Here is a 15,195-nt window from a genome sequence, read left to right as displayed (position 1 = left end):
TGATCACAAACTCATCGTCCCTATACACAATGGCCCCTTGGGTGGAAATTAGGAACGAGTTGTAGATAAATGTTTGGGATTTTTGGATATTCGGGGAAATTTCTTCTTCTTGAGATTGTGCGATAATTAATTTAAGGTGCCTCACACCAGCTGATGCCACGTGACACGACTTTTGGCAGGAAAGAAACGTTATATATACTCTGTCGATATACTTTAGGAACAATTTGAAGCAAACGAAATGTCAGATCATTCAAACAATTGTTTCTGGGTCGGATATTCTGGTTAATTTGCACATTTGAGGACACATGAAGCAGGAATCATTCGCAACAAAAAGTTAATTGTGATATATTTTTATTCTACGATTCTATACGTATATTTTTAAACAATATACGTGGGTACTGTGGACTATATCCGTTTCAGCAATTCACTATTACAGGCTTGATAATCATGTTATTATGATGCAAATCGTCGTAAAAAAAACCTCCGTCCATCGACAGCATTCCGGTGTACACATTGACTGGATAATTCTCTAGGAGTGAACTTTTTCCATAATACGGTCAAGTACAGTTATCCCTCGATTTACAAAAGGGATGCGTTCATCAAAAATACACGTGTAAAACAACATTTCGTGAATTCATTTTATACAATAAATTAGGGTTGTGTTTCAGACCGTCATTCCAACTCTTCACCTATTCTAAAAAAATCCACCTATGTCACTTTTCACAATACAGACATTATAATAACGAACATAAATATTAAAGCGATTGAATGATAAGAATACATTTAAAACAAAAATAATTCACCTTTTCAGGGAACTAACCAAAAGATCTGCTGCATGTTAGAATTACTTGGAAAGGTGATGTGGAGGCATCACTGTTGCACTGTTGGCACACCGTGACACTGGCTGTCGCGGATGGGGTGACGCAGCCTCCCCAGGTGCTTCTCGTCGTAATGATCCCGTAGCGTGTGCCGTGTGAAATTTCGTTCACGCGGAAATTCGATTTCGTTAACGCGGAAATTAGACTTAGTTAATCGAAAACTGTCCATAATTTGTCAATTGCGTCAACACGCAATTTCGTGAAGAGAACGTTCGTTAATCGAGGAATGGCGGTCCTCGCACTGCTAACACATTTGCGCGAGATGCACGGTTGTGACCTCACCACCGCACACTTGAGAATCAGAATATGTATTTACACTGGAGGAATCCGATGAGCTGTCAAGTGCTTTTTCACAGATGTCCACTTAAAATCTCTACAATTTTTCTCCACGAAAGACTACACAGAGATCAGAGGCGAAGGAGGGGAGTGGTGGGGTATTGTAATTATATCATAGATTAGTAATTAGTTAATTAGCATGTTTCCTCTCTAAGGAATTGTAGTTGTAAGATGTATTGCTTAATAATACGCTTCCAGGCCGCACTAACTCAAAACCCTTTATTATGAATATTGGTCGCGAAAGCCTACGTGTTTAAAATGTATAAACACATTTTGTATTGTATCGACTTTACCTCGGTGCTGCAGGAATCCAAAAAGCGCTAAATATAATTTGCATACCGACTTTTGGAAAAGCCAAACAATTGCAAACCACACTTATTTACCGGGGCCTTAGTGTTTTGTAGTAATCAATGTTGGTTATGAAACCTTTTTTCCCCAGGGTAAGGCCACCTCCGATTAGCACGGTAGGCTACGCCACTTTAATAAGTCATGGGTACGTTATGCGATCATAAGGTCTACGTTCAGAAGCTCTCCGTTGATGGCTCGTTGTTCTTCAAGTCTTTCCTGTTATTTTTCTTCTCAAGACGGTGAGATGATTCCTATATCCTCGTGACTAGAAATCATTAATTCACCAACTCATCAATTTTAATAATTTGATGGGTGTTCTTCGTTACCTTCATGGTACTACAATATTTCAACAAACAATGTTAAGTGTATGACATTAAAAGTAAAGCGTAGTGCCTCTATGAATGTTCACGGGGATAGTAGGATTGGGTTTGTGCATCTGTAATTGGACAAGCCTGTGTTTTAACACAATATGCGGAGTGATTTGTGCCAAATGGTAGAATGTCAATTCATGAAGCCATGGGAATTCTTCGAATTTTAGTTCACATTTGCAATTATTAAGCAATTGAGAAGCCAGTTATTTAATTGTCTGCAGTGTTTTGGTACTGATGAAATTAAAACAATGGGCAGAAATTCAACAGCTGATATTAACATCGGATAAAGATTACAGAACATATGTAGGTTAAAGACGCTCACTTTGGCTGGTAAGAACATTATTTGGGCTTGGGGAGAGGACACGTCATTATAAGGTTGTTGATGGCTGGTGCTTTAGAATAATTACCGAGTGGTAGCCAAAGGAGGATATGCATCCAAGAGGACATCCACTGTGCCGATGGAGCGATGCGATTGGCTTGTATGCAGCTGCCGGGTGGATTGTTGCATCACAGAACCGTGGGAACCGTGAGAGACAGTAGCGGCATTGGGGAGGCCTTGATACAGCAGTGGACTATTTCGATTTAAAGCTTTCGTGACTGCAGGAATTCATCTTCTTGGTTTTTTCGGTAAAGTCACGTAGAAGGGAAGTAATGAAATAATAAAAATAAAACATAATAAAACAATTCTCACGACGTTTCGGCCACAACGCAAGCAGCCGTTGTGGCCGAAACGTCGTGAGAATTGTTTTATTATGTTAAACAATTCTCACGACGTTTCGGCCACAACGCAAGCAGCCGTTGTGGCCGAAACGTCGTGAGAATTGTTTTATTATGTTTTATTTTTATTATTTTATTACTTCCCTTCTACGTGACTTTACCGAAAAAACCAAGAAGAAGCAGTGGACTGATCATTACTGATGATGATGATGATGAAAATGAAATATGGTTCGCCACTTTTTGTCATTATTTTTCAGCTTTTCACATATGAAAATAGGGGTTTCCCCTTTTTGGAAATAAAACAGGTGTCAAGATGTTTAAACACCAAACTGAAACCTTTGCAAGGAATCATGTCTGCATTAACCGCAGATACTTGTGGTGAACTTGCAAACGAAAAAACATGCTCTGACAGTATATGGTGCATTGTCTTCCTTGTAAAGGTTTCAGTTTGGTGTTTTAACATCTTAACAGCTGTTTTATTGCCAGAAAGGGGAAAACCCTATTATCATAATTTATTACTGGCAAAGGAGGTCTCATGATGTGGCTTTTCACATAGTTACTAATATTTGTGCAAATCGCTGAACTCGGTCCACGTTTTAATTCGGAATTTGGTTTTGGCTTCAATCTAGTCGACATGTTATTTAGTGGAAAATTAATACGGGAATGGAAAAATTAATTCCGTATGGTACTATGTAGCTTTGCGTGTGAGGAGTGGTGGTGCAGTGGTTAGTGCACTTCACTGTGGACCTAGTGCCCGAGTTGTATTCCCTGCCACGGCTAACATGAGTGACGAGTTCAATCTGAACTGGTTCTGCATACGCTCTGCACCCCTGCTCCCTCTACCCCCATTATCACCCCAACTCCCATTGACCAGTGAGGTGAAGTATGGTCAAATAACCATTGTGACCGACAGGGTGAGAGAAGGCCTGTGTTGAGTAGTGAGTTGTCGTCCGTCTGTAGTTTTCATAATACAGGTTTTTCTGGGTTAGATGGTATACATGTGTCGATAACCCACCACCACCCAACACAACCAAAGCAGTAAGGTTTGCCACGTAAACAAAACGTGCAAATTAGTTACAACTTCAGCCCACCGGTCTGTTGAAAAGTAAAACTAATTGACACTTTTTTGACGTGATAAACCATGCAGGTTGGCTGTGTCGGGTGGTGAACCGTGCTATGTTCCATTGTCTAGGAGACACGTCATCACGAACTCTCACACTGACCAGCGTGGTGAAGTATGCACGGCGTGGGCAGGCCCTCATCTAGCAGCTTGAGAAATGAGCTGCACATGCACACGAGTTATTATCGCAAAGTGCCCTTAACACATTCCTGCTGCGGAGGGAGCTGGTAGGAACGTTGGGTTGCTCGGTCAATGGCCAGGGTCAACGGCGGCGTGGTGTATTCCGCAAATATGCCCGACTGTGAGGGCGGGCACAAGCCGGCGTGAGTAGGTTAAACGTTGAGTTTTATAAGGGCACCACGGGGTGACAAGCCCCACCCCTCCCACCCTTCCCACCCCACCCCTCCCCACCCAGCCCCACCCCAACCACCCTTCCCACCCCACCCCTCCCCACCCTCCTCACCCAGCCCCTCCCCACCCTCCCCACCCAGCCCCTCCCCACCCTCCCCACCCTCCCCTCCCAGCCCCAACCTCCCCTCTCCACCCAGCCCCACCCCTCCTATTTTTGGATGCACGACGGACGGACACAATAATCCCCTGTGGGCTGGTGGAACCCCAGGGGGTTCCTACCGGTAAAAGTTCCTTCTACCGAGGATGCGATGGGCAATTAACCTGCGTTTCTTTTTTATTTGGGCATCTGTTCTTGTCGTGAAAGCCTACGTGTCAAACTGGTCTGTAGTTTAGGAATTAATTGCTAAGCCTTGTGTGGAAGGATGACGAACGGGTCTTGTATTATATATGGACATACATTTCCTTTGACATGTTTTCAGAGCATTTAGTGTGTTTGTGGTCTACTGTGGCTTAGTGGATACGGTTCAGCAGCTCAGTTGACCCATGGTGACGGACCCAGTAGGGTCATTACTGGGTTACTGCAAAGGCATTCCCCATTTACCCAGGGGCATATGCAATATTTCCCACAAGTTATTATTTATTTAATATTCCTCCTAATATTGGGAACCATGCCTCCTTCATTGCTGGATGAGGGCCCTTCCCCATACCATGTGGGTTGTGGTTTTTTTTTGTTAACATCTCACGGTGGCTCGATGTATGGAGGAGGTTGTGGGTGCGATCCCAACGCAGACGCCTGTATATTTGGAGTTTGCATGTTCTCCCCGTGCTCACGTTAATTTTTCTCCGGTCCTCTCGGTTTTTCCCTCCACGTGTATAATTATCAGCATGTGTTTAGAGTATTTGCCTGCTATATAAATGTCCACGTAATGAGCCACTTCGTTGAGCTATCATTTGTGGCCAGGTCACTTCTGAAAATGAGCTACATAGCTCAGTGGGATTTACCTGGTGAAATAAAAATAAAACACGAAGAGTTTCGCTGGTTCGTGTAGTTTGTTGAAGGTGGGGAGTGGACTTTGGATCCTAGTATAGTACAACAAATTATATTGCTGTGCTGCTCTTCGCTGGCTACCATTCAGCACCGTAGCAGCCAGAAAATCGTTACACCCCTCAAAGATGTACTGTACAATGTAGAATCATATTAGTTTTAGTTGCATTGACCTCATGAAGTGCATCATTGCAACGGTGATAATTCATACCGAGGACGCTTTGAAAGTATTACATTTCTCTTTGCATCACTATATTTTATATTGGTACTGTATAGAGTTTGAAATATTGCCTTGATGAACTGAAATTGTTCAGCGAAGTACATTTTATTTCTTTGTCAATTTGGAAGGATTTCCTTTAGCATATGTGCATTTGGATCTCCCAAATACCTTATCCATATGGAAGCTCTTAAAATACAAGTGAAGAACGTTTTAAATGTTATTATTTTATGTTGTTCTTTGCAGTTATGTAACCATTTATAACTATTGTGTATTCAGGTCTGTGCAAGTTTCACAATGACCAACAAAACGGATGTTGTGATTCCTTTTGTCCTTTCAATAAAATTCAATGATGGTGATTTTACATGTATTTTTTTAAAAATGAAAATGAGAACATTCTCAGAGAGTTGGTGAATGTTCCCAAGGTTGTGAGAAGATGAATAGTAATACGATAGCCATTCTTAGTTGCCAGAAAGGCCAGTGTTGAGCTTTAATTCACAGTTTTATTCCAGTGGGATCCTTTGATATCTATGAATCATAGCTGCAAGGCCATTGGTTTCATGTATCCTTTTCTCCTGGCCAAGCAGAATAGTTTTGGTTAAAAAAAAAATGACATACAATCGTACATATTTGTTTGGTATATTAATGTCGTTGAGATAATCTGTCATTCTCTAAAATGTATTACTCTATGTGCAGTCATTCTGTCTGAGACTATTTTATATCTCGGCGTACTTATTTTTGTTATTGATAGTGAATGCTATTATGGTGACGTACACTTGCATGTAGTTTTTTTTGGTAATAACACATCTTGAAAAATATTTGTATATTTGTATTTTTTTATGACCAACATGGTAAAACAACAACAACAACCGCCATTTGCCACTAAGTAGCGGTGATGTCACCACGACGCTTGTGCCAGGCCATGTGCACCTTGAGGCCACGTGAAGTGTCGAACGCCCGCTGGCAGGAGGTCACGAGGCAGACCCAGGTGCCACGGGTCGACTGACTGAGATGACCGAGATGACTGGCTGATGCCAGTAAAAACAACCCCTATGACCGACACTACATGTGGAGACAATTGGATTGACAAAGGGAATGTAAATAATTTCTAATGTAAACCCTTATTAACAACATTAATCCAATAAGTCCTTGGACTTTCTCTTTTTAATTAAAGCTTTTAAATAGAATTAAAAAAATCCCTGTCAACGTTGAGTACTGGGTGCACTTACCATACTTGTTTTTTATTGCATATATTTATTTAAACATTTCTTTTTCACTACAGACTAGCCTTAGCAATGAATGAATGCCCTATGTGGTTACTTAATGGAAATTAAAACACAACTGCATCTTGTTGAGGCTGGAACCAGAGACTGGATACTGCTGCAGAGCAGAAGCTAAGGCTCAGGCCAAGGTGGTCTCTTTGAGCCAATTTCATTAAGGGGCATTTGGCCCCGAGGAGAGTTAGTCTAAATTTAAAGTCCGTTTCCTCCTACAACTGAAGATACTAAGTCTGAAATAAATATATAACCATTATTCATTTTAATTATCAAGCCACGCATTGCCCCATAATGTGACATTGCCGAAGCAACATCCAGTGGTTCCTAGTGACGGAGTCCTTTCTCACGTGGGCATGTTGCATTTGGGCCAAGTTCAAATACTGTATTCTTGTGATAGGGAAAACACCTGTTTCAAATCAAAACTTCTCCGAATAATATATATAATAAAATCTCTGTATAATAGCAACATTATTTTTCATATATCTCTTGTTATGTTGTTAAACAATGTCATAAAAAAATAATGCCTCTGTTTCCACAATTCCCACTTCATGTGTTTTGAAGCAGCGTAATGCACACTGTTCATCCTCTATGGAAGTAAAGCGCATTGCCCAAAGGGAAACAGACCTTCACCTGCTTTGCATTTTATACTATTTTGGCTTTCATTCCACCGCATATTTTCAGCTGCATTCATTCATTGACATCACGCTATTCGCTTCGGAAGAAACACTCCGGGTCTGGTTTTGATAGTGGGTACTTTTAGATTTATTTTTTAAAAGAAAACTTCAAAACTATTTTCAAAGCAGATGATGGCATACTTGGCCCACTCCCCCGCATTTGTAGTGACACCGAGGAAGGTTGGACGAGGAGGCGGCCGCAACCATCCCACAGAGCGTGATCTCATCATAGCCCAGCCGCTAAGCAGAGCCTTCCCTGCTCGGTAGATTGATGGGGAACCCCAGAAGAGACGCCCAAATACAACAGAAACGCAGGTTCGTTGCCCATCGCATCCTCGGTAGAGGGAACTTTTAAGGGCACTTTGCGTAAAAAACTCCTCGTGGGCATGTGCAGCACATTTGTCAAGCCGCCATTCGATGAGGGCCTGCCCACGCCGTGCATACTTCACCACGCTGGTCAGTGTGAGAGTTCGTGACGACTTGTGTCTCCTAGACACTGGAACATAGCACGGTTCAACCATTTATGTTTATCCTCTGCCCTCGAGTGACGATGTAGCCCCGCAGCAACCTGCAACACTTGCTTTGTGCATAGTGGTCGCCCATCCAAGCACTGTCCAGGCTCAACTGCTTAGTTTTACTGGTAGGAACCTCCTGGTTACACCAGCCCACAGGGGATTATTGTGTCCGTCCGTCGTGCAGGGAGGGGCTGGGTGGGGAGGGAGGGAAGGGCTGGGTGGGGAGGGGAGGGTGGGGAGGGGTTGGGTGGGGAGGGTGGGGCTGGGTGGGGAGGGGAGGGTGGGGAGGGGCTGGGTGGGGAGGGTGGGGAGGGGCTGGATGGGGAGGGTGGGGAGGGGCTGGGTGGGGCTGGGTGGGGAGGGGCTGGTCACCCCGTGGTGCCCTTATAAAACTCAACGTTTAACCTACTCACGCCGACTTGTGCCTGCCCTCACAGTCGGGCATATTTGCGGAATACACCACGCCGCCGTTCACCCTGGCCATTGACTGAGCAACCCAACGTTCCTACCAGCTCCCTCCGCAGGAATGTGTTCTAGGTCTGATGGGATCTGATGCATTTTGGGCGATTAGGTGCTGTAACAAACATAACATTTTGTACGAGATGTTTAACTTGCTTCCTGATTTTCCTGATACACTTTAAAATATTGTGTGATGATCTTCAGTGTTCCAGCTAAGCTTCAACCATAATTGTCAGCATATCTGGAATTCTGTTTTTGGAATAAAGCCTCATATGTGTTTCATCCACAAAACATTCTTAACCTGCAGGCGATTGACATTGGTCAAGCAAGATATGCATAGCCCTGCAAATTCTAGGAATGCACCGATGCATCAGTTAGTTGATTTTAAAATGCATTATTTTAATGCTCAGGCCACATGCATTGAAGCTTGCATGTAAGAATCAATAATTTAGATTTTTTTGTAAATGACATGCAAATATATGCAAATGTTACAATCATACTAACAGAGTGAATAAAACTGTAGAAATGGGACCAAAAAAGAGAATTAACAACACAAAATCAATCGGTAAAGATAAGGGCCAAGCAGAATTCTGGAACCAATAAAATTGTAACCACCGAGTAAAACCGCAATCCCCAAATCTTGACGGTCCAATTGCATCAACGAGGGGGAGACACATTCAAAGACGCCTGCTAAAATGCACGCTTGTCCTACAGCCATGCACTGACAGTGGAAAGAGTGAAGAGTAAAGCGCTCATCTTCTTGGTTCTTTCGGTAAAGTCACGTAGAAGGGAAATAATAAAATAATAACGGAGAACCTTGGGTTGTCTTTCCGACAGACCTGTTCTTCACCTGAGGACGGCTGCTTGCGTTGTGGCCGAAACGTCGTGAGAATTATTTTATAATGTTTTATTTTTATTATTTTATTATTTCCCTTCTACGTGACTTTACCGAAAGAACCAAGAAGAGGAATCCCTGCAGTCACGAAAGCTTTAAATCGAAGTAAAGCACTCATTGCCGTTCCTGTGTACTGTTAGTGCAGGAAACGTTCCCGCAACGGGAACTTTCCTCGTCGAAATTTCCTTGGCCACGTTGGATGACCCGACTTGTGATGTTAGCTCTGAATGTCAAGAAATCTCCTGGGTAGAAATCCCCATGGCTGAGACTGCACACGGAGAACCTTGGGTTGTCTCCTTTCAAACGTGCTGCAACTGAGGTTCCAATTTTAAACAACTGGTATTCGATGGCCCAGTGTTGTACTTTTTGTTTTGTTTTCGCAAACGGGTGTTGGCGAGAATCTTTGATAACCCCCACTTGTAACCACCCAGTGCACATGTTCATAAAGCAAGTTGTATAAACACATCATTACCAAGTAGTAGTTCATTGCAAATCTCTACAATAAATAGTCGTATTATTTTGAGAGCAATTTATTTTGTATTTCATGGAGCTTTTCTCCTGTTATTTGTGCAGTATCTTTGCGTAAAATGTTTACGTGCGTTCTACACGGTGTTGCATATCTACGTATACTTGGTCGTCTAACTATTTCACAGCTGTGGTAGCGATTTTAAATAGTTTGTTTTGCGTAATATTAATGAGGCTATGGAAGTAAAAAAAACCGTTGTGAAGTGTGCATTGGCCAGTTGCCCCAGTGTATGATGCTTGACATGACATATGTGCGTGGGTGGGGTGGGGGGGAAAGGTTGCATTTCTGGCCGCGAGTATGGAAAAGGGGTTTTTGTAAGACTGTGTGTGTGTGAGAACGCAAGAGCTCTGATGGAGCTGAAACTCCCGGCGTTGCCGCATGTGTTAGCGCAGCGGGCGGCCGGCCGGCGAATGTGGCTGGCTGGCTGGCTGGTGCTGCATGATTGACCCTTGGCGATGAGAAAAAAATATATAGAAATCCCTCGTGATCGAAGGAAACACTGGCGATGCGTTGTGTGCGTCGGGAAATGAAATCGCCTTCATGGTAACAGGCGTGTTTTATTTTTCGTGGGCTGCCACAAAGAAATATTTACTTATTTATTAATACGCATTCACTTTCTCGTTTAGACAAAGTGTCACATCTCCGTGTGGCTCCTTTGCCAAAAATAATAAACTATTTTGTTGATTAAGGAGGGGGGGGGGTCTTAGTTTAATGCATTTCTCCATATAGCCACCTGATTTGAAATATTTTTTTTCCGGCAAACTTTAATGCACAGTGCTGCCAAGATGCCTTTGAGCCCCTCCAGCCCCCCGGTATAAGAAACACACTACGACTCGTATGACGGTCGTAAAAAGTAGGCCGTAAAACAGACAACTGCGCAAAATCCATGCGGAAAAGAATCTAAAGTATGGCACGCATCCGAGCCACGTGGAGGCCTCTACGTCTCCATCACTCTGGAGGTTTCTGTGCTTTGCAGAAAAGCGAGCAAGTCGTGGTTGGCTCCACTGAGGCTGTCTGCGCTCCTGCGGTGTTCCCACATCGTTGATCTGGGCGCTTTTGAATACATTTCAAAAACAGTAGCAGCGGTCACCGGTCAGAGGGCAGAGCCCCCTTTTAACATGGATAGGGGTGAGATTTTATGCAGGCCAAGCAAGGCTTTACAATTGTAAATCTGCTCTTGAGTAAACATGCGCCCATTAGAAGTGTCCACGGTGGCCAAGACAACAACTGCAGCTTTGTGCCATGCACAATGTGCGATTATGTTTTCGTTCTTTAACCTTGGACAGAAACTAATCTGGGCAGGACAGATACTTTTTGTTGTATTGTTAACGCTTCGTTAGGTTGCAGTGTAAAGTCAGCCACTGTTTAGTTTACGCCTTTGGTCACTCAAAGGTGTGGATTTTGTGAAGTTTAAAATGTGGGCAGAGTGGTCGAGCAACGGTTAACGCGCACAGCGCCATAAACCCGATGGCCATAGTTAACATGAGTGGCGAGAGTGATATACTAATCAGTTCAGAGCACCCACCATATATCAACACGCGCTGAAGCAGCATGGGTGAAATCTGTTAAAAAAATAACCCGATTACCAGGTGGTCGGTCGGCAACCTGCAGCTCCGGAACCGCCTCGTGACCGTTGTTTATTAAAGAGACCACCATCTCGCATTCACATTGCATTGCGGCTCCTGTTATTTTGTTTGTCGACCCCTGCCAATGACCAGCAAAGCATGAGGGGGAGGTCTTCATCCAGTGGTCCAACTAGCAAAGACCTCGGCAGTAATTTAGATGGTTAAGTAGTTATTCGTTGTTTGCGATAATAGCCAACGCAAACGGCCGACATTAATGCATTCCTGTGCAGTGTAAAAATATAAATAAGCGGACAATGTCTCCATCCCTTCACCTAAAACGTAAAAGTAATGTTTACAAAACCCATCGGCTCCCACCGCCTTCTGGGAGTTGCATCATTTCAGCAGCATTGATTCAGTCCAAGCAAACTCTTGGACGGGTTTCGACACAGTATCGTGAATGATCGTAAACATTTCCAAATGCATGAGCCTATGGAATGGGTCTTACTGAAACGTTATTTATACGCCTGCCAATGTGTAGCTGAGTGGAAAGCGACTGTCTGAGTTTGTAACAAACGTCTTGCTTGTGGTAATGTTTATGTTGAGGCTTTTCCTTGTAATGCTGTGTGTGCCATGTAAACATTTCAACTCCACCGCACCTATGGGAAATCAGCATAATTATGCATGGAGACAGATGTGAAATGGAAGGAGGAAGAAAATAAAATGCTACGAGATAAATTAATTAAAAGCTTCGCATTTTTATTTCACTTTATGTTATTTATTTAATTCCTGTAGTAATGCATGCTGTTGCATTGGGTGTTTCAGTATTGATTACATAAGTATATTCTTAGTATCCATCTCTGCAATAGCTTTCCGTCTGATTCTATTCATTCACAATCATTTTAGCTGTTACTTTATATAGGAAATAGCAGTAAAACAACTTATCGAATTCACACTGTCTCTTTGGCAAGTAATAATTCCCCAACTCCAGTCCATAGATTCCATGAATCGTCATAATTCTGGTTTGTGATTTTTTAATTGTTAATTGTTCGACTTTTGTTTTATTTCTACAGTTTGCATACTACATTATCCTAAATATAATATAATATAAATTGCATGAATATTTGATACTTTGTAAATAATAGATTATTGTTGGCACAATTTTATTCATGTATCCTTAGCATAAGCATTGATATCAATCAATGCATTGTTACATGCTTTAATCAATGCGTTGTTGCGTGCTTTAATCAATGCGTCATCATGTGCATTAATCAATGCATCTTCACATCCTTTAATCAATGCACCGTTATACTTAAACGCGGAAGTGTTTGCAAAGAGTGCTGGGCATGTGCCCATATTTGTGTGCGTACATGTGTGGGCCTATTACCAAAATCACCCGGAATGTGCCGATTCTGTTAGATCTCAGATTCTGTTAGATCTCAGAAGCAGGGTTGAGATGTGAGAGTCACTGGATGGGCGACCACAATGCACGTCAGGTTGCTGTGGTCCACGTGGTCAGCAGCCAGAGGACAGTGCAGCATAATACTTTGTTGGACTATACTTCCTATGCTCCCGTGGCTTTGCTTCACACATTTATTGATGAGCGTGGTTGAAAATATGGGTCGATGCCGGCAACGCGCGTGGCGTGGGAAGGCCCGCTCTGGGTCTTGGTGTGCAGTATGAACCTTAGATAGACTGTCTTTGTCATGCGCCGTTGAAGTGAGGTGTAATCGGGAAGGTGCTGCCTGTGCCGTGTGTTTCACAGGAGCTCTCGAGCTGTGGGTGGAACCGCAAGGAGAAACACAGCCTGGCGCCCAACGTCGTGGCGTTCACTCGCCGCTTCAACCACGTGAGTGTCCCTCTCGCTCTCCCCCTCTCTTGCTCTCTGCCTCCCGTGCTTTTCGGTGCCAAACGCAGTGTCAGAGACCCTCTGTCTCGGTCTCCCTGCCAAACGCAGTGTCGGAGACCCACATGTCGAGATTATGGTTCTGTCTTTTTCATGACCAATCCAAGTTTCATGCAGATGATGGGGCTTTGAAGCGTCTATGAAGAACACATGCAACTTGAGTGAATGTTACAAATACAAAGTTCATTAAGGTCCACAGTGTGCAGTTACTTTTTTATGTCGAATTATTTTTGTAAGTAATTGTGCATGTGGATAAGTAATTTCACGCATTGAACAGTATTTATGTTATGCATAAATATCGGAAATAGGAAAATGTTAGTTATTTTCTTTTGTTAGCCACTCATTAGAATCAGATGGCCTTGGAACATTTGTAGATTTCATACCAAACATAGGCATACATATATCACTTCGATTAGTATTTTGACTAACCTTTCCCAATCAATGACTGTAGTTTTCAGTTTGAACGTGCTTCCAATCTATTAGGTCATAAACATTCTCAGACTTGTGAAATAATTTCCCCCCCCTTTAGTTCCCCCCCCCCCCCATAAGGGATCATGTAAATGGATGCGCTGTTGTGTTTCTTTTCTCTTGCATTTACACAGTTTTTTCTTTCAAATGTTCCATCCTGATTACGTTCAGCTCGACCGTCGGGGGCCCAACCAGTCATAGAGTAGACAGTCGGTCTAATGCGCAGTGACCAATAATAATATCACATCAAATGTCTAGACTCTGCTCCCTTGACATGTAACTGAAAAGAGGACACACATGTTAACAATCCATCATAGTAGTTTCATAGTTCTTTGGATATACAAAAAACACAGAACAGAAATGAGCATATGAATAAGTAGATGAATAAATACACAAGTATGTACACTTATATACTCATTTTGGAGTGAGGGAATGGGAAAAGAACCCATTGCGTTTACAACTCTTTCAGGATCACTTAACAGAGTTTAATATTTAAACTACGTTTTCACTTGGCTTCTCGATGTGTGTGGGGAGAATGCCACATGTAATTGGGCTGCTCTGTGTTTTGTTACATTGTATATATGTTTTAAAGGAGGTTTAACGGTCACCCATGTGCTAATTCTCACTGTTCATTCCGGTAAACCTGTGAGAAGGCCCAGTTCTGTTGAGCAGCATCAGTCATCACACATGCTGGGCAAGTGAAGAGCGGGATTATCGTATTTCTCTCACAGCCAAGTGTTTTACAATCCCAGCATGCACTTTCAGTAGCTTTGGCATGGGAGGTATAATTACCTTGGAATGGTGCTTCAAGCAATACATGCTGCTGCATAATAAAAAACGCTTTCATATCGTCGTAACAAAAAAAATTTTGCAACAATTTATGTACTACATAAAATAGTTATTTTGTTGAATTTTTTGCATGTATGCAGCCCTGGGATAATAATTGAATGGTACAAAAATATGAAATGTGGCATACTTAACAACATGGTTTTCAGCTATGGTATTTGTGTTTTTAGCAAACAAGGCAAAGGCTTTACAGCAGTGCTTAAAGTATGGGCACCCGACGGTTTTTTGTTATACAAAAAAAATACTTTCCTTTTTAAACGTTAGCAAAAGGGGCCTATACCATTAGATGTCCATGCACTTGGGCGCATTGATTAGTCTTTTGAAAGTCTGGGAAATTTACCCAGTACTCGGTGGTTGCTGGCTCATTGTTCTAACATAGTGTGTACACTCTCTAGACCGCACCTCTCCAACCCTCACATCCAGTTAGCACGCTTGGCTACGTACGGTGCAAAAGAAGTTCAACATACATAGCCACCCATTTTAAAGGATAAAAGTCAAATACTTACGAGACTGCCAGGTTCGCATTAAAGTGATTTGCTGCGTTAATGTGTTTTTTGAAGCATTACTCATCTCGTGTTTATGGCCCTGAACCCGAGAAATACCAATAATGTTAACCGCTCTGATAACTACAGACTTGGCGCAGCCTGGAAGCGTATTATTAAGTAATACACAATACATATTAGA

General features: G+C 42.6%; 1 protein-coding gene across 4 annotated transcripts in view; it reads left to right on the top strand.

Moving 5' to 3' along the window:
- Positions 1-15,195, top strand: part of LOC144724351 (ras-specific guanine nucleotide-releasing factor RalGPS2-like) — a 194,572-nt gene that overhangs the window by 70,724 nt on the left and 108,653 nt on the right. For all 4 annotated transcript variants that reach the window (XM_078603410.1, XM_078603413.1, XM_078603409.1 and 1 more), the window contains exon 6: positions 13,057-13,140. In XM_078603410.1, the coding sequence (XP_078459536.1) occupies positions 13,057-13,140 (84 nt within the window). The remainder of the gene's footprint in view (positions 1-13,056; positions 13,141-15,195) is intronic.

Source organism: Lampetra planeri, chromosome 20 (assembly GCF_965212315.1).
Source record: "Lampetra planeri chromosome 20, kcLamPlan1.2.h2, whole genome shotgun sequence".
Classification (NCBI taxonomy): Eukaryota; Metazoa; Chordata; class Hyperoartia; order Petromyzontiformes; family Petromyzontidae; genus Lampetra; species Lampetra planeri.
Note: the sequence above shows the minus strand (reverse complement) of the source record. Positions and strands in the feature narration are given on the sequence as shown.